This window comes from Protopterus annectens, chromosome 8.part0, assembly GCF_019279795.1.
Source record: "Protopterus annectens isolate FY-2018-M chromosome 8.part0, PAN1.0, whole genome shotgun sequence".
In the NCBI taxonomy this organism is placed as follows: Eukaryota; Metazoa; Chordata; order Ceratodontiformes; family Protopteridae; genus Protopterus; species Protopterus annectens.
In genome coordinates this window covers 1,285,444,797-1,285,465,426 of record NC_056741.1, presented here as the reverse complement: position 1 = coordinate 1,285,465,426, position 20,630 = coordinate 1,285,444,797, and the positions used below count along the sequence as shown (strand labels likewise).

Below are 20,630 nucleotides of genomic sequence, written 5' to 3'. Positions count from 1 at the left end.
ATACCTTCCAGATGCAAAATAACTTAACATTTTTCATGGCTGTCATAATTTTGTCTTATTTTTCAAGCATATTTGCTTAGAAAAATAACTTTGTAGCTTAAACCAAGCTCATTAATCTGTATCAGCAAAGGAAATTATTGTCTTAATTCTGCAAATAATACAATCAGTACACTTCTACATTCCACCCCCACCCCAGCAGACCAAGATCACAGCATAATACTAACTTAAACTTGCCTCTTTCCAGCATTTGTTGCCTTGTTATGGTTCACGGCCTATATTTCTTAAAATTAAGAATTACTTGTCTACTTTAACATCTTTAACGTATACAACAGTCACTGAAAAGACCCCACCTCACATATAAAATACCCCAGACTTACCCTACAAAAAACTGCTTTACAACAAAAAAATGCAGTTTATATATCATGAAGTGCTTTATACAAATACTAATAACATCAAAAATATATATTTTACTTGACGTTACTTCTTTTTCCCTTTAGCATTCCTCTAAACATTAATGAGATAGTGGGGTAACATGCTTTACCCACAAGGTTAAAAAAGTCAACAAAATTCCATTCTTCCTTTACCAATTTTACTTACAAAACCATATTTCACAAATGTGACTGATGCTTTGCAGTCTGCCATTTATTTACCAGTTTCACTGTTGCTCGTCTTCTTCCTGATCATCTTCATCTCCCACCACCAAACTCTGATTGATGCCCAAGGTACTCCTCATTCTTCTAGTCAACTCATGTTTTTTTTTTTTCTGTCCCTCAAGCATTTTCCTTTGGAAAAATGGAAGAGATTTTACTGGCAAAGTCTCTCTATGAGCTTTACTGTCAGAAGAATGAGAAGCAGAACCCCCTTATGGTTGCTGGCTTACTTTTTTTGTTAGATAAACTTTTTTTTATTTCCTCCAGCAGAACTGCAGTGGCAAAGCCTGCTCTGGATTTGGAGTAAAGAGGTAAGTGGTAGTGCTTTGTGAAAGCGTGCACTGAACTCCAAGTTGCAGCCTCTAAGATATCTTTGGTAGGTACTCCTCTGAGGAAGGCTGCTGAAGTGGTTGCTGCTCTGGTGGAATGAGGCCTAATGCCCTTAGGCACTGATTTGCCATGTTGAAAATAGCAGAAACGGATGCAATGGCCTATCCATTTAGAAATAGTCTGTTTTGAGATAGCCTTTCCTTGTGATCCTGCAGCATATGACACTAAAAGTTGCTCAGTCTTTCTGAAAGCTTTAGTTCTGTCCAAGTAGAATCGTAACTGCCTGTGTATGTCCAAAGAATGCAGAATTTTCTCACCCTTGTTCTGTGGATTTGGATAAAAGGTAGGCAAGTGAATGGTTTGTTTGAGGGCCACACTGGATACCACCTTAGGCATACATGTAGGGTTTGTCCTCAGTGAAACCCTGTCTGGATGAAAAATGATAAAAGGTTCCACAGCCATGAGTGCTTGTAACTCTGAGACTCGCCTTGCAGAGGTTATTGCTAGGAGCAGAGCTGTTTTCCAGGATAAGAATTTTATATCTGCTGTTGATGCTGGCTCGAAAGGAGGCAGTGTGAGTTTTTCCAAAACATAACTGAGGTCCCAGGCCGGAATTGCTGCTCTCCTTGGAGGCCTAATGTTTTTGGCCCCTCTGAGGTACTGCCTTATTAAAGGATGTGAAAAGATAGGTGGTTCCATAATGTAATGGGCTGAAATGGCAGAGGCATGAATCTTGATTGATGAGAAAGAAAGGCCTTTGCTCAGCATCTCAGTTAGGTATTGTAAAATCTGAAGGATATTTGGTACACACGTGTCAATGCCTTGTTCCTGGTTCCAAGCACAGAATCTCTTCCATTTTTCTGCATAAGATTTTCTGGTACTGAGCCTCCTGGCCTCCAAGATAACATCCATAACAGCTTTTGAAAGAGGAGTGTTCTGAATGGCTACATTATCCGCCATGCTGCCAGATTTAAGGTCCTGAGTTGGCTGTGTAGGATCTGATTGTTTTGTTGGGTCAGCAAGTGTGAAGTTTGAGGCAATATCCATGCTGGGCCTTGAGACAAGCTCTTTAGGATTGGGTACCAGTGCTGGCGTGGCCAGTCTGGTGCAATCAGTATCATTTTTGGCTTCTCTTGTCTGACCTTTAGGAGTACCCTGGGAAGGAGAGGCAGTGGAGGAAAGGCATATACAGTTAGATTTTTTCAGCTGAAGGATAGGGCGCCCACTTTCCATGCTTGCTTGTGATAAATCCTTGTGCAAAATATCTGCAATTGGCAGTTGTGAGGGGAGGCAAATAGATCTATGTCTGGGCATCCCCATTTCCTTATTATCATGCTGAAGACTTGTGGATCCAGTTTCCATTCGTGGGGGTCCATGAGGTTTCTGCTTAGTTCGTCTGCCAGAGTATTTGTTTTTCCTGGCAGGAATTGTGCTTGCAGGTGAACTTGAAAAGCCAATGCTGTGTCCCATAAGGTCATTGCTTGTCTGCAGAGGGGGTAGGAATGTGTACCTCCCTGCTTGTTTATGTACCACATGACCGTTGTACTGTCTGTCTTTATCAGTAGCTGTCCTGGGTGAAGCAGGTCCTTGAAAGCTGTCAGGGCATTTTGAACAGCTAGCATCTCTTTTTGATTGATGTGAAGATGCATCTGGTTTGCAGGCCATGTGCCCTGAATACATTTTCCTGCCATATGGGCCCCCCAGGCATAATCTGATGCATCTGTTGTCAGTGTCTGTCTGGCTGTGGGTAAACTGAATGGCAGACCCTTGTTGTGGTGACAGGCTTCTGCCCACCATCGAAACTCCTGTTGCAGGCAGGGAATGAGTGCAATTACTGTCTCCAGGCTGTGGCAATGCTGAGTCCAAACACTTTTTAGATACCATTGTAGTTTCCTCATATGCAGTCTGGCATATGGAATTAGTAGAATGCAGGATGCCATGAAACCCAAGGCCTGCAGGATTTTCCTTGCAGATAAGTGGGTTTTTGTTGCCAATTTCTTGAAGTAAGAAAGTCAGTTGCTTTTGTTTGTCTGGCGTGAGATAAGCCATCTGGGCAGTTGTATTTAAGCTTGCACCCAGGAATATTATCTCTTGAGAGGGCACTAGTTTTGATTTCTTTTCGTTTACTGTGTACCCTAGGCCAATTAGTAATCTTTTTACAAACGCCAGATGCTTTAGAAGAATGTCTTTGTTCTCTGCTTGAATAAGGCAGTCGTCCAAGTAGGGATATACTTGAATTCCTCTTTGTCTGCAAAATGCAATTACTGGTGCCAGGCATTTTGTGAAGACCCTGGGCACAGTAGATAAGCCAAAGGGCAGTGCAGAGAATTGGTAATGCATTGAGCCAGCTATGAATCTGAGGTATCTTCTGTAAGATTGTCTGATTGGGACATGCAGGTATGCCTCTTTTAGGTCCAAAGTTACGAGCCAAGCCTTCTTGCCCAGCATGGGCAGTAGCTGCTGTAGAGTCAATATCTTGAATTTTGGAACTTCCAGAAATGTATTTAGTATAGACAGGTTCAGTATTCGTCTCCAGGTTTTGTCCTTTCTGGGTACTAGGAAAAGTCTGGAGTAAAATCCTTGACCCTGCTCTTGTTGTGGTACTTGTTGAATGGCCCTCATGTCCATGAGGGCTGTAATTTGTTTTTGTGCCTCTGCCCATTGATTGTGTGGCAGGTCTGGCATACCTTTTGACCTTGGCAGAGTGTGAAAATGGAACCTGTAGCCTTGGGACACTATGTTCAGGACCCATTTGTCTTGGGTAACCATTTGCCAATTTGATGGAAAAAGTGCTAGTTTTCCCCCTAAGGGGGCTGCCAAAAGAAAAGTGCTTGGATCTGGTAGAGGAAAGTCATTGGAACTGTTTCCTGTAAGGTTGTGATTTGTCTTCTCTGCTTTTGGAGGTAGGAGCACCCCATTGTTTAGGCCTGTATGAGCCTTGGGGCTGAGATCTGCCTCTGGGATGCCTGTATCTGTCTCTTTGAGGTGTGTCTGACACTGGAAAGGACCAATTTTTAGAAGGCCAGTTCCTGTTAAACCTGGGTGGCTGTACCTGTAAGAAATCCTTGACTGTCTGCATGGATTTTGCTTTATCCTCCATTTTTTTCAACACCTCTTCCTGGTTTAGTACCAAACAAAGTATCATATGCTGTAATGGTACATCTAATAATTTTGCTTTAACATGATCAGGCAGATTCTGTTCCTTTAACCAAGCATGCCTTCTAATAACAGAACCTGTAACAGCGGCCTTGCAAGAGGCCTCCAGTGAATCATAACCACATTGCAAAGTATGCTTTCCCACTTTTATTGAACTAAATATATGGTTTGTTTTAGACGATATGAAATTTGTGTGAAATATAATTGTTACAATAAGTATTTGAATTTTATAGTTAAAAATATGGTTCTGGTTGAAAACATTTTTAAAGAGCATGTCTTTTTAATGTTGTTATGGATACAAATGATGTAACTGAATTATTGTTTAATTCATAGGTATTTTTAAAGGGAGTGGGAGTTTGGGCTTACTTGTTCTGATGAAGTCCGTGAATGTAGGACGAAACCTAGGTTAACTTCTTTCAGTGTATTAGTGTACTGTTTTGGTGCAATAAACTTGTCAGTTTTTCTAAAAGAACAGCGTAAGTTCCAGTATTTGGACTGCTCAAGTTTTCCGTGGTTGGATTTGTGGTTACCAAGTTTGCTTTAAGTTGAACTGTGTATTTGTCATGGAATCCTTGGAGTCTGATTCAGGCATTATGGAACTTTTACTGAAAATCAACCAACAGTTATCTGAACATACCGAACAAATTAAATCTTTGGTGCAACAGCAGCAGATAATATCAACTGGTTCTCCTCGTCTATTTGGCAGTTTGGGTGTACCTTTAACCCAACCTACTCCCTTGACTAGTAATTTAATGACTAATGACAAAGAGGCGAATGCCCAAGTAATAGCTGGTAAGGATAAAGTACTGACTGCTTCTAGTAGTGATGTCTGTGTGGATAAAATGCAATGGAAGGCTATTAATTTCAATTTTCAGCATGAATCTAATAGAGCGAGTACTCCTATAAGAGTAAATATATCCTTAGTAGAGTGTTTGAAAAACTTTGAAAAAAAAAACTATTTTCAATGAAAAAATACAGTTGGAAAATGGGTATCTAATGAGAAATATTGAATTGGGTTTTGTACCTCGGGGTCTCCGATTGTGGAGATACCCTAATGGTATAGCTGGAAATGAGGAAATGTTACAAGAAGTGCATCAACTGTTTGATAAAGTAGGGCTTGATCTATTGAGAATTATGATCAAGCATAATGATAATGTTATAGCTCGACTAATGGCAGAATTAGAACAGAACAATGACATTATATTGAATGATTTAAATTTTGAAAATTACTCAACTAATTACAAGCATATTCTTAATTCGGTGGAAAATAGCTGCCATGTGATTTTTCAGAGGAAGATGCATAAAATTAAAAGAGATACGGATGAATATCGTGATGAAAGAGTATACCCACTATCAAAGGGGAATCGTAAAAATTTCAGAGTGACGGTGAATGATATTGAGCAAGTGGGACAGGATATGACGTCACCTTGTAGGGATGCGTACCCTCAGCAGGACGAACACCCTTTAGAGGAAGGTCCCAGATGGTCAGAGAAGTTGCGCAATAGAGTGGGGAATGCTCCACAGCAGAGAAGGGAGAACAGCGAGAGGTATGTCGAGCAGGGAGCAAGACCAAAGAAATGGGGACCACCAACCATATATCAAGATCATCACAAAGGTGTGGAGACAGTGAATTTAATTCCTGCTTCAGCGGTCGTTCTTGGAAGTTATGTTATGGCGTCCACGGGGCTTTTACAGCATGATTTGGGAAATGGGCCCAAAGTAAATTCAACTTTTTGTCATGAAGATACAATGGATGATAGTTTTCTATTTCAGGGTCAGCAGCAGAAGGACCCTGTAGTCGATGGCGAGGAAGAAAATATTGATTCGTTGTTGCAGGTACGTATTTATCCAACATGTGCGACTGATATGACTGAAACCACTAATATTATTAGCGGACAGTGTGTGGAATACTGCAACATATCTACGAATGACTTTGAGACTAACAGAAAATGTTATTGTACTGAAGGGCCAAGTCTGAATAATACAGATGATTTGTTTGTTATTAATGAAATTATAGACCCTAATTTTAGGGAAGGTTTGTTAGATATGAATGATATTTTACAGGTTATACAGAGAAATAATATTTTTGAGAATGAACCTGTAATTATTTTTAACAAACATGGGGATTTTAAAGTATATACTTATTCAAGCAGAGAATTAATTATTGAGCATGCTGAATTACTTTCAAAAGGTTTTACCTTTGTACCAAGCAGAAGAGGTACAATTACTGATGTTCTTATTGACTTAAAATTGTTAACTCGGAAGATGAATATTAAGATGCGGGTAACTGGAAATAATGAACAAAATAATGGGGAATTATTTAAACCAAGTAAGTTTAACCCCCCTATTAATATTACTGTGGCCTTATATGAAAAAGCCTGTGAATTAGAAATAAGGGCATTTTTTAAGAAAAGTAAAAAGTATGGTTTAAATGGTGAAAATAATAATTTAAGTGAAGATGAAATGGTTTTATTAAATGAGCTCATCACAGATAAAAATATCCGCTTTATGAAACCTGACAAGGGTAATGGGATTGTAGTCATGGATAAAAATGACTACAGTAATTACATGTTTCAAATGTTGACTGGTGAGGCATATGAAGAAGTTACATTAAATGAGATTCATGTAGCTTTTTCGAAAATAGATTTAATGATAGAAGATATGTTATACCAGGGTCAGATTAATGAAGTGGTATTTAATTACTTGAAAAATGATTTTCCTATGGTGAGCAACATATTTGGCATTCCTAAATTACATAAAGGCTTAAGTAATTTAACTTTTAGGCCAATAGTTGATGGTAAAAGGAATAAGACAGTATTTATTAGTAAGTATCTTGACCATCACCTTCAAAGGGGGCTCACTAAGTTTGACTATATTACAAGGGATTCATGGCATTTCTTGCATAAACTAAATGAGGTAAAAATTGATGCTTCTACTATATTTCTTACTACTGACGTGTGTAATTTATACACAGTAATTCCAAATAACATTGGTCTGGACTGGTTGGGGAGACAATTGAATAAAACTGGGCTTTTTGAACAAGACCAAGTAAATGTTTTTGTAACACTTACGGAAATTGTATTGGATAATAATTTCCTGTTCTTTGAGGGTAGTTATTTTAAACAGGTAACAGGAGTAGCAATGGGGGCACAGCATGTGCCCCCATTTATGCAAATTATGTGATGTCTTATTGTGAGCAGGAGTATGTATTTCAGAGTGATTTCAAACAGTATACTCAGCATTACACAAGATTTCTGGACGATATTTTTATTGTTTGGAATGGAGATAGTAAAAATTTGGAATTATTTTTGAAGTACATTAACAGCACTGTAGAATTTTTAAAATTTACATATACATATAGTTCTACAGAAATATGTTACTTGGACATTCACTTAGTAGTAGATCAAGATAAAAAGAGTCTTACATCTAATATCTATAGGAAGGCCACTTTCTCCAACTCTTATTTGAATTATCAAAGCTGGCACCCTAGCCATCAGAAAAAGGCTATTGTTAAGGGCCAAATAGTTAGGGCTGCCAGAATGACTAATGATTTTCAGAGATTTAAGGATGAATTACATTTTATTATGGAAATGTTTATAAGAAGAGGATATCCGGCTGTTTTAGTTAGTACTATAAAAGAGGAGATTATGGTAAAAAGGGACAAAGGTTTTTATCAACCTATATTAAAGGTTAATACACAAGAAATCAGGGATATTGATTTACAGGCAGTTAATGTGGGAACTGGCAAAAAGAAAAGTAAAGAAAGAGAAAGAAAGATTGTTTGTATTTTATTACTACTTACACCGTAGATACAGAATTTCTGGTTAAGGTTATACGAAGGAACTGGGAACTTTTGAAGTTAGATGTGAATGTTTCCAGCAAAATCAGAACTCCACCCATAAATGTATATAGGAAAGACAGATCTTTTAAAAATCTTTTAGAAAGGAATTATCTTCATAGAGTAGAGTCTTGTAGGGCAGTTGCAAATTTTAGGTGTGGAAGATGTAGTATTTGTAAGCATATCTCCACCACAGGAAATAAAATAGTAGTAGCACATGAAGTTATCTATATTAAGGGACATTTTGATTGTTTTAGAAGGAATGTTGTATATATTGCTAGACGTGACCAATGTCCAGCATTTTATATAGGTAAAATTTGTCGAACATTAAGAGAAAGGATAGGTGAGCATGTTTTAGACATAAGACATATGAAAAATACTAATGCCCTGTATAGACATATTAGACAGCATCCCAAACATGAATTTAAATTTAGTGTGATACAACAAATGATTAAGGATGCTCAAGGATGTGTATTGGATGTCCATTTGGACATTAGTGAAATGAAGTGGCAAATAAGATTAGATGCCACCACCTATCCGGGCATTAATGACAGTATTAGTATCTCCCCTTTGTTAAAGTTAAAACATATTTTAGGATAAAGTTCATGTATAGACCTGGTCCCTTGTAGTATAAGTAACTTTGATCAAGTTTTAAAAGGTTTATTTTTAAAAGGTTTATTTAATCATTTTTAATATTTTTAAACATTATTTTGAATGTTAAGCATGCTTTTATATATTAATATAACTATTTTAAAATTCCCTTTGTTGACCAACTAAATATACGGTTTGTTTTAGACGATATGAAATTTGTGTGAAATATAATTGTTACAGTAAGTATTTGAATTTTATAGTTAAAAACATGGTTCTGGTTGAAAACATTTTTAAGGAGCATGTCTTTTTAATGTTGCTATGGATACCAATGATGTAATTGAATTATTGTTTAATTCATAGGTACTTTTAAAGGGAGTGGGAGTTTGGGCTTACTTGTTCTGATGAAGTCCGTGAATGTAGGACGAAACCTAGGTTAACTTCTTTCAGTGTATTGGTGTACTGTTTTGGTGCAATAAACTTGTCAGTTTTTCTAAAAGAACAGTGTAAGTTCCAGTGTTTGGACTACTCAGGTTTTCCATGGTTGGATTTATGCTTTCCCACTTGTTCAGCTGCATGCAATAAATCCTGCAATTCCTTGTTCTCTGAACATTCAGTATTGGTCAACAATTTCTGTTTAAGCAGTGACATTAAATATTGCTGATATTTAAGCATATGAAACTGACAATTTAAAGCCCTTACAGCCAAGGTAGCAGAAGTGTAGACTTTTTTCCCCCATTTGTCTGGAGCTGTAGAATCCCTATCAGAGGGGACAGGGTTTTTTGCAGTGGAAGCTTTAACCCCTTTGGGACCCTGAGATATAGTTTATGGGTCAGCAGCGGGGTTTTTATATAGGAATTTATGTGAATCCGGGACCCTGTAGTATCTGTCTGGCTTAGCAGGTGCAGGGGGTAAAGAGTCAGGGGACAGGCCAGACTCTGAAAATACATCATCTACAATGTCTAGAACAGGTGGAATAGCAAGGGGTCTGTGCTGAGGAAGCAGCAGAAAGTCTCTGAGCCTTTTCTTAGATTCAGTGTAATCTTGGCTCTCCCAGTGGAAATGCTCCCGCATGGTATGCAGGGTTTCCCCTAAAGAATAATCCTCAGGAGAGGCTGAAGGAATGGATTCTTCAGCATCAGAATCCTCATAGGGAAGCATGGAATAATCTTGTTCAGAAGAGGAATCAGAGGAAATAGAAACCTGATCAGAAGAATCATACTCTGTCTCTTGCCTAGGCCTCTTATCAGGAGGGGGATGGGAGCCCCTGATCAAAGTAATTAGATCTTCGGCCATTTTGAGCATCTGTTTTTTAGGCCTGGAAGTCTGAGTAGGAAAATGCTGTACTTGTTTCTTTGTCTTTAGAGCTGCTTTAGTCTTTGTCTTTGAAGCTGAAGATGGCTTAATATATAGTTGTGTAGGTCTGAAGACACCCTCAGAAGCCGATGCCTGCTCAGCGGCTCCGGACCCATCTGAGGGAATGATTTCCGAGTGTCCAATACCTTGAGTATCCAGAGGCCCAGTCGGCTCCACGTGGGAGACGGAAGCTACCTGTGGCTCTGAGGTAGCGGGCGCCAGGGGCTGCGAAAGTGCCTCACTGAGAACCGGCGACTGGCCTAGCAGAGGCCTCGTCGTCGGTTTTGGACCTCGGATGCCTATCCTTTTCCTTGTCCTTGCGTTTTTTGTATACTTCGGTTGTTGGCTGTTCTGATGGCATTATGTAATTAAATCTTCGGCCAAAGTAATGAAATGCAAAATTGAACCGACACTTAATAATGCGTTGGTTAAATCTAGCACAAAACCGACAGCTAGCAACACTGTGATCAGGGCCTAGGCAAGGAATACAATAAGAGTGAAAATCCTTATGAGGTATTTGCTTCCCATAAGAAATACAATTGTTAACTTTTTCTGACATCGGTCTGGAGCAAGAAAAAAGTTTCCCCAACAGGGTACTTAGCTTTAATGAAGACTTCGGTTCTGAAATTCGGATTTGAAAATCTCAGGAGTTGGCCAACCGGCACTTGCGAACTGCTTTTGCTTCAGGCAACGTGCGGTATGAAAGACTGAAGAAAATGGAGTCAGCTGCATCTTTTATACCCCTGGCGCACTGACGTCAGGGAAGAGGCGACAGCAACCGACGCCGGACCTACACTTTGGAATTCTGGCCGACTGAGGGTAGCCTGCCAGCAGGATAACCCAAGAGTAATGACTGCAACAGTGAAACACGATGAACATCTCCCAATTTCCTCTTCCTTGAACAGCTGAACCACACAGCCAAACAAATATGCATTTTCAACAAAAAAACAATTACAGTGACAGTAAACTGTTAAACATACAAAAAATTATAGGTGCTGTGTTGTTCTAAACCAAGCTTTCAAATCTAATTTGGTTAGCAATACCTAGTTCAATAGTTAAAGAAATCTCGCAGTTTAAAATTCCTTCTTATCTGCTTCAAAAAATAAGTGGTTTATTACCTGATCATAGCTACCTACCTTACTGCCAGGCTGAGTCCCGTTCTGCACTGGTACAGAAATAGGTGGGGTAACCAATGGGATTTGCCCAGGAGTGGTTGTCCGAACAGTGACATGAGATGTTGCCATGGGGACAAGCATCTTTCCTTGCAGCTGGTTAGTAGCAGGAAGGAGGCTTGATGTCTGCACTACCTGGTTGGCGAGAAGCTGTGTGGAATTTATAGGAGACAAAGCTTGAACTGGCGATGCAGACTGGGCTGTTGGAGGAAGGAAAAACATGGAAACAAAATTAAAAAAAAATGTGGTTAAGGTATTAAATGGTTATGCTATGTACTAATGCAATTCCACAGAGATGCAGTACCTAGCAATAAAGTTAAAATCTGAGAATTACACATCACCATCTACTTCTAAATAAACAGCCAAGGACTGCAAAATGTAAAGATACTTGTGACTAACAGCTTCCTGCAAAGTTTCTTTATCCTGTCTACTATGGGTTTGTGAAAATATCATATTAATTCCTTTGCTTTGGCAACAATAAGGATTAATGGCAGAGGATTTTTGTATAACATTGTGACACACACTCTCTTCTCACTGCTGCCATTGCCTCACTTAAAGTCCTGCTAGCCAGGTGTCTAATACAAAAAAAGGTACCAAAAACACATTAAATTAAAAGACAGTGTAATAAGAGTTTCACTTTACAGTGGAGGAAAGTTCAGCTGTGTAGTATCATAACTGTGCAAGTTCAAGTGTAGTTACTGTCATCAATCCAAAAATCTCTACTACTCACAGAGTCTGAAGTCTAGCCTAATTTTCAGAGTTAACCACTTTCCCCTCCATAGGTAGACTGAGACTGTCTTAACTCTGACATCTTCATGTATCTGGTACATAGGTGGCACCTACCCATGCCACCTTTGGCTCTTTCTTGTCCCCAATCAGGGTACAGCCAAACCAACACCATGGGCTACTAGCAAAGCATTTACCTTAGGATGTACTTTGTAATATGGTGAATTCAAGCCTTCTTTATGAAATGGAAGCAAAGAAAAAGAGGGGGGGGGGGTCAGCACCAAGTTGAGCAGTAGTGATTCGTTGTTCCACGTCTGAGGGGAAAAAAAGTAAAAAAAAAAAAATTAAAGGGGTTTGAAAATCATCTGAATGGCACAAAAAAAAATAGAATAAGAGACAGGGTTGATAAAATCATAAAACAAGATCAGCAGAGGTTCCTCACTCATCCAAAAAGGCTTCCCATACATATGTAGTAGTGCCCAGTGAACAGAACCAGCCCCAGACACCAGCAATATGAACATCTGACATGCAGAAGACTGACAAGATGTATGCTGAAGTAAATAAATTAAATGGGACACTAGTACAACACATTAACAGCAAAGGTAAGAGAATGGAATCTGTGGAAAATGCCCTATCTAATCACTCAAATGAAATACCGGCTCTTAAGAAGTTGGAAAATGAACAGACAATACATATGGCAGAGTTAGAGGGATCACAGGGGGATATCGAGGACATGTTACTGGAGCTTGAAAGGCAAGCCTCCTGCCCACCTTAATACTACATGCTAATTATACTCCCAACCTTAACCCTTACTCTACACCTTAACTTAAAACAATAATTCCATAACAATATCACTAAACGGACAAATGAGAGGCTAATGTTATAGAGGGGTTTTAGAGTAAGGATCACAAAAGGAATATGATTACTTTTTGCTATCTTTAGTGGTTCGATATTGTGCATTTTTGATAGTGTGATAATTCAAAGTATTGTGTTGGCTGTTTTATGATGAATTTAATGAAATTTTGATCTACCACACTATATACAAATATATACCACACTACAGACAGACACACACACACACACACACACACACATATAGTAAATAGTTTTGTGTAGAGAATGGGATATATGGCTTTTAGTCTGCCTTGTGCCTTTAACATTCTCACAGCATTCTAGTCAGGAAACTAATTGCATTAGTGAGAAAGTACAGTTGTGTACACTTACCAATGCAGTCATCACCTGTGGGTTATCCCTGCTGTGGTAGCCCTCGTCCAGCCCGAATACCAGAGTCAATGTTTTTCTGCATCAGCTGCTGTCGCTTGTTGACTAACGTCAGGTCGTCAGTGCTATAAAGCAAGGCAGCCAATGCCATTACATCAGTTTTTCTTGCCTTAACCAGTCAGAAGCCCAAGGAAATATGGTAAAGTAATTCTGGTGGCTAAAAGCCACCATAAGAAGCTTATGTCTCCCTAAGGAAAGAGGATATAAGGGGGAAGGAGGGAGGGAAACCAGGACTGCAATAGTGAATACACTTGAACATCTACATTTCTGGTAAGTGTACACAACTACTATGTTCTTCGTGTTTCACTGTTGCAGTCATCACCTGTGGGCGGAATCCCAAAGCTGAGGAGAGGGGTGGAAGGATTAGTTATAGACCTAGGCATGGGTAAGCATGCCCTGCAGAACTGCAGAAGCAAACCCTGCCCTAGCCTTAGAAAAAAGAAGTAGGTGGTAAATAATGCTTTGTAAAGGTATGGAAAGAGGTCCAGGTGGCAGCTTCCAAGATGTCCCTGGTGGGAACTCCTCTGAGGAATTTTGTGGAAGTGGAGGCTGCCCTAGTACAATGGGTACAAACAGACTTGGGGGTGGTATTCCATGTAATCTGTAGCAGAAATGCATACAGTGTGATATCCATTTGGAAATGGTTTGCTTGGAGATGGACTTCCCCTCTGCCCCTGGGGCAAAGCTGACAAGAAGTTGGTCTGTTTTCCTGAAGGGTTTAGTACGGTGCAGGTAGTATCCGAGCTGTCTGTGCACATCTAGTGAGTGCAGAATTCTTTCCCCCTTGTTTTGAGGGTTAGAGAAGAAGGTGGGTAGATGTATGGCCTGGTTGAGAGTCACATTAGATACCACCTTGGGCATAAAGGAGGGCTTAATCCTCAGGGAGACCCTGTCTGCATGGAAAATGATGAAGGTCTCAATTGCCATCAGTGCCTGAAGTTCTGAAACCCTTCTGGCTGAGGTGATAGCTAGTAGGAAAGCAGTCTTCCAGGAGAAGTATTTCAGTTATGCTGAAGCAGCAGGCTCAAAGGATGGTAAGGTCAGCTTTTCCAAAACATAATTCAGGTCCAAGGCTGGCGTGGGTGGCCTTCTGGGAGGTCTGACATTGGAAGCCTCTCTGAGGAATTGTTTAATCAAAGGATGTGAGAACAGGATCTGGTCTGTATCGAAATGAGCTGAAATGGCTGAGGCGTGGATTTTAATAGAAAAGAAGGAGAGGCCACTATGGAGTAACTATGCTAGACAGTCCAGGATAAGAAGGATGGAAGGTTGTGAGGAACTGCCCCCTCTGGACTGGCTCCAGGAGCAGAATCATTTCCTTTTCCCTGCACAAGATTTTCTGGTGCTAGGCCTTCTGGCCTCTGTGATAATGTCTAGAACCTGTTTGATTAACAGGGGCCCCTTGTTTGCTTTTAGAGTATTAGCCATGCTGACAGTTTGATAGTCTGCAAGTCTGGGTGCATTATCCCCCCCCCCCCACACACACACACCTGAGTCAAGAGGTCTGAGATCAGGGGAAGCTGCCTGGTAGGCTGCGCAGTAAGGGGTACCAATGCTGTCTGGGCCAATCTGGAGCAATGAGTATGGCCTTTGGTCTCTCCTCCTTTATCTTGATCAGTACCTTGGGAATAAGAGACAGAGGAAAAGAATGCGTACACAAAGAGGGAGTTCCAGGGGAAGGTCAAAGCATCCACTTTCCACGCTAGGTGGTGATACTCCCTGGTACAGAATCTTTTTAGCTGGTGGTTGAGGTGCGAAGCAAAGAGATCCAACTCCGGAGTTCTCCACTCCTGAGTGATTTGCAAAAAGATTTTTCTGTGGAGCTGCCATTTGTGGGAGTCCAATAAGTTTCTGCTTAAGTGGTCTGCCAGGGTGTTGTTGATCACTGGTAGGTACTGGGCTATTAGGTGTAATCCCATGGAGGAGGCTGTCAGCCAGAAGTTCATGGCAGGCCTGCACAAAGGGTAAGATTGGGTCCCTCCCTGTTTGTTGATGTACCACATTACTGTGGTGTTGTCTGTTTTGGTAAGGAGAACCCCTGGCCTGAGATGGGGTTTGAAGGATGTCAGAGCCTTTTGTACTGCCATCATTTCCTTCTAGTTGATGTGTAAGGTAAGGTGCTGGACATCCCAAAGACCTCAGGTGCACCTGCCTGCTAGGTGAGTGCCCCAAGCAATGTCTGAGGCATCGGTGGTGATGGTCTGCCCGGTAGGGTGGAGGATGAAGGGAAGACCCTTGTTCTTGGCACAGGCCCCTGCCCACCAGAGAAACTCGGCCCTTATACAGGGGATCAGAGGGAGAGAGGTCTCTAGAGGCTGTGAGTACTGACACCAAAGGTTCTTTAGATACCACTAAAGCTTTCTCATGTGAAGCTTGGCCAGAGGAATTAGAAGGATGCAAGATGCCATGTACCCCAAAGCTTGCATGAACTTCCTTGCCGTGAAGTGACTTCTGGAAGCCAGCTGGGAAAAGTAGAGAGGCAGGAAGATCTGCTTTTCCAAGGATAGGAAGGCCATTTGGGATGCTGTGTCCATCAGTGCTCCCAAAAAAATGATCCTCCTGGAGGGTATTTGCTTTGATTTCTTCTCATTGATGGAGAACCCTAAGGAACCTAGAAGGGTTATGACAAAGAGGAGGTCCTGGAGCAGATTTTCTTTGCACTCTCCCTGAATGAGGCAGTCATCCAGATATGGGTAAATCTGTATATTTCTCTGTCTGCAAAATGCTATGGCCGGGCTAAGCATTTGGTGAATACCCTGGGAGCAGCAGATAAGCCAAAGGGTAGCGCAGAGGACTGAAACTGCTCTGAGCCTGCTGTGGTGCGCAGGAATTTCCTGCAGGATTTCCTTATGGGGATGTGGAGGCAGGCATCTTTTAGGTCTAGGGTCACTACCTAGGCATTTTTTTGTCAGCATAGGCAAAAGTTAGCATTTTGAACTTGGGGACCACCAGGTAGGTGTTCAGAATGGATAGGCCCAGGATGGGGTGCCAAGTGCCCTCTTTTCTGGGAACAAGGAACAGTCTGAAATAAAAGCCTTTGCCTGTTTGATCTGCAGGAACAAGTTCTTCTGCCCCCTGGGATGTGAGAGTTTGGACTTGTTTCAATACCTCTGCCCACTGATTTGGAGCTAAGTCTGGATACCCTCTTAGAATTGGGAGTTCGTTGAAAGTGAATTTCTATCCCTGCAAAATGATCTTTAAGACCCATTAGTCCTTTGTTACAGAAAGCCAATTTTCTTTGCAAAAGGAGAGCTTTCCTCCTAGCTTTTGGTGAGTGAAAGGAGGGCAGAGGAGGGAGAGGGAGTCAATGACAGTTTTTGCCATAGAAGGATGGCTTGAACTCCCTGCGTTTGGAGCAGAAGTGGTCCACTGTTTGGTTCTCTGCTGTCTCTGGGATAGGGGCCTGGGTGGCCTGTCCCTGCGGGGCTTACCTTGCCCCTGTCTGCTAGGTGCAGGAAAGAACCAGTGCTTAGAGGAAAAATTCCTGCTGAACCTAGGAGGTTGAACCTGAAAGGAATCTTTTACTGTTTGCACAGATTTTGCTTTGTCTTCCATCTTTTTAAGCACCTCTTCTGCTTTTACTCTAAACAAGCAGTCCTTATCCAAGGATGCATCAATTAACTTAGACTTGACATGATCAGGGAGAGGTTGTTCCTTTAACCATGCATGTCTCCTAATGACAGATCCTGACACTGCTGCCTTGCTTGAGGCTTCTAGGGCATCATATCTACAGTGTAATGAGTGTTTGGCCACTTGACAAGTAGAGTGCAGTAAATCTGCTAACTCTTTTGAATTGGCACAGTCAGGAAAGGTAGAAATCTTTTGCTTTAATAGTTCCAAAGTATGTTGTTGATATTTTAACATATCGAACTGATAGTTGAGTGCTTTGACAGCTAAGGTTGCAGAGGTGTATACTTTTTTATCCCATCTGTCCAGAGCTCTGGAATCCTTGTCAGAAGGAATAGGATTCTTTGGAGAACTAGCCTTAGCTCCTTTAGGTCCCTGTGTAATGACCTCCTGGTCTGCAGCAGGATTTCTGTACAGGTATTTGTGAGAATCTGATACTCTGTAATACCTGTCAGGTTTACTGGGAGCAGGTGGGAGGGCATCAGGGGCTAAGCTAGCTTCATGGAAAACATCATCCAGCACTTCTAAGATAGGGGGGATGGCCAGGGGTCTGTGCTGGGACAGGTCAAGAAACTCTTAGTCTTTTCTTAGACTGAAGGAAGTCCTGAGATTCTCAGTGGAAATGTTCCCTGAGGGTGTGAAGGGTTTCCCCAAAGGAAAGGTCTTCTGGTGGGGAGGCAGAAGGAATGGATTCCTCTGCATCTGAATCCTCATAAGCAGTCAGAGGTTGTTGTTTCTCTTCAAAATCTGAGTAAATAGATTCCTCAGAATCCTGCTCTGTCATTAATGCAGGAGAAGGGTGTATTTTCCTTGTAGAAGTTCTGGCCTGACTACCCCTGATAAGGGAGATAAGATCCTATGCCATCTTAAGCATTTGGGCTTGGGGTGGTGGAGCAGGAATAAGATGGTGGCTAGAGGTAGACATTCTAGGAGTGGCCTGGCTTCACGGCCTAAGAGTATCCAGCGGTCTGAGAGAAATGGTAGTCAGATGAGAAGACGTCGTTTTTTGTCCAGAATCAGTAGTGCGAAAGGCCTCCTCGGAAGCCGGTGCCTGTGTAGCGGCTCCAGCCCCAACCGAGGCAGAGACAACCAAAGGCTTGGAGGATGAAGAAGATTTCTGCGGAATACTGGACTCTGACTGGGTCTCAGTAGAGGCCTGGGTAGATATCATATCGGGCATCAGGGGCTGCAAAAGCACCTCACTGAATTCCGAAGAACTGACGACCTGCTTAGCGGTAGCGTCGTCGGAAGGCTTAGCCTTGTGTGGTCTGTCTCTATCTTTATCTCTACATTTTTTCGGAATGTCTACAGATTGTTGGGTGACGGATGCCATTTCGGAATGCGAAGACGGAAGACGAAAGACGAAAATACCTGGCTACAATAAGAGCTCTACGATGAATGGTTTTCGCGTTAAAGAGGGCAAAGATCCAGCAGCGGGGGATGTCATGGTCTGGGCCTAAAGAAGTGATGCAGTATGAATGGAAGTCTCGGTGTAGGATCTGCTTTCCACAGGTGGGACAATTGTCAACTTTTTCGGACATTGGTTAGTGCAAGAAAAAAGGATCCCCGATGGGGTACTTAACTTTAGACGTTTTCAGCTGTAATTCCAGCTCTGGTTGAGACCGACCGGCACACTTGCGAACTGCTTCTGCTACGCGCTCCACAGCAAGAAAGACTGGTGTAATGACGTCAGATGCCTTGATTTACAGCACTGATGACCTGACGTCAGTCAACAAGCGACAGCAGCCGACGCAGAAAAACACTGACTCTGGTATTCGGGGCCGGCCGAGGGCTACCACAGCAGGAATAACCCACAGGTGATGACTGCAACAGTGAAACACAAAGAACATTAATGAAAAGATGACTGCCAATTAAGGCTGTATAAAAGGATGGAGCCTGGAAGACTTATGACAGAAAGTTGGTCCTCAGTCAGATGTTCACCATGGTTCAAAACATGAGCTCTGAATGAAGAATCTTGGCTTCTTGAGTTTGATGGTCCAGTTAGGGCTTATTGTGGACTTAACTGAGACAAGTCCAGCCAAAGGTTTTTGCTTGTGGAGCTGAAAGAAATGCCTGGCAAGGCCTGAAGCTGTACTATCTTAAAACACCATTTTTGCAGAAGCTGCATGAGAATAAACTTGTGTTAGTAGAGATAACCTTAGAGACTGTAAATTTTAATAAAGGTACAGTAAATACAGTACAGAACTGTGAATGCTTTATTTTGGAAAGGCAGGTGAAATATTCTTCGGTTAACAAACCTGTATATTTTCTTATGCATTTCTACCACTGGTGTGTCTGAAGGACTCAACCTATATACTTTCCAAGATAATGGGTGTGACAAAACAATTATCTGATACAGTCTTTGTGCACAGCAAAAAATAAATAACTCACCTGGATCCTTGATGTGTTATCACAAACATCCTTGATGATCACTAAAGTTACTAAAATCTACTAAATCTGCCTCATTTGCACAACTCACTAAAAACTAAACCAGAAATCTGCAAACTGCGTATGCAAAGTACAGACACATACTCAACAGCTCATCTCACCTAAAACACCCAAATCTCCATTTAGTTTAAAACAAAGCAAAACAAGGGCCACATTTCTCATTCACATTAATGTACACAGCACACACAGAATACATACCAATAAGTCCCACAGAATCAACAGCAGCCACCTAAATCAAACTCGGTTAAGTGAAATTAATCATTAAAAAAGAACAAAAAACAAAATAAAACACTGCCTACAGCTAAGCAATAAGAAAACAGCAGTGCTGGCAACACAGGCTCCATTCTATATAAACTATGCTCAACTAAAACTGAGCAGAACAAAAAGTACAGCTGTTTGCACTTACCATAAATGTAGATGTTCGAGTGTATTCACTGTTGCAGTCATCACACTTGGGTTATCTGCCTGGAGGGAGCCCTCTATCGGCCTGAATACCAGAGACTTAGTATTTCTGCGTCGGCTGCTGTCGCTTCAGGACTGACATCGGGTTGTCAGGGGTATAAAAACAGGCAGCTGAAGCCATTACATCAGTTTTTCTTGCCCCAAATGTCAGGAGCCCACAAATAGGGAGCTAGGTTATGATGGAAAAACACCACCAGCAAAAAGTAAACACCAACAGCCCAGTAAGGGGTGCGTAAGGGAGAAAGAGAAGTAGAGAGAGAGAGAGAGATGCAAGGGGGCTGAAGGGTGGAAAACCAGGACTGCAACAGTGAATATACTCGAACATCTACATTTACGGTACGTGTAGACAACTGTACTATGTTCTTCGTGTTTCACTGTTGCAGTCATCACACTTGGGTTGATTCCCAAAGCTGAAGAATAGGTGGAGGCAGTCAAGAAGAGTTGGGGCTGGCTAGAATGCCCTGCAGGACTGCTGAAGCAAACCCCACCCTGGATTTGGAAAAGATAGGCAGGTGGTAATGCTTGGTGAAGGTGTGAACAGAACTCCAAGTAGCAGCTTCCAGAATGTCCCTGGTAGGGACTCCTCTGAGAAAAGCTGTAGAGTTTGAAGTTGGAATGCGTTGTAACAGAAATGGATACAATGTGCTATCCATTTGGAGATGGTTTGTTTTGATATGGCCTTGCCCTCTACCCCTGGTGTAAAGCTGACTAGTAACTGGTCAGATTTCCTGAAGGGCTTCTACCAAGGTAGAATCTGAGCTGTCTGTGCACGTCTAAAGAGTGCAGGATCCCTTCCCCCCTTATTTTGAGGATTAGGAAAGAAGGTGGCAAATGGATAGATTGGTTGAGAGCCACACTGGATAATACTCTGGGCATAAAAGAAGGGTTAGTCCTGAGGGATACCCTGTCAGCATGAAAAATAATGAAGGGTTCCACAGCCATAAGTGCTTGTAGCTCAGACACTCGTCTAGCCGAGGTGATGGCCAGAAGCAAGGC

At 41.6% G+C, this 20,630-nt stretch overlaps 1 protein-coding gene across 1 annotated transcript in view; it reads right to left on the bottom strand.

Moving 5' to 3' along the window:
* CIC (capicua transcriptional repressor) overlaps positions 1-20,630 on the bottom strand; it is a 1,784,113-nt gene that overhangs the window by 390,395 nt on the left and 1,373,088 nt on the right. Inside the window, exon 12 of the mRNA XM_044080802.1 lies at positions 11,055-11,290. Coding sequence (XP_043936737.1) covers positions 11,055-11,290 — 236 coding nt within the window. The remainder of the gene's footprint in view (positions 1-11,054; positions 11,291-20,630) is intronic.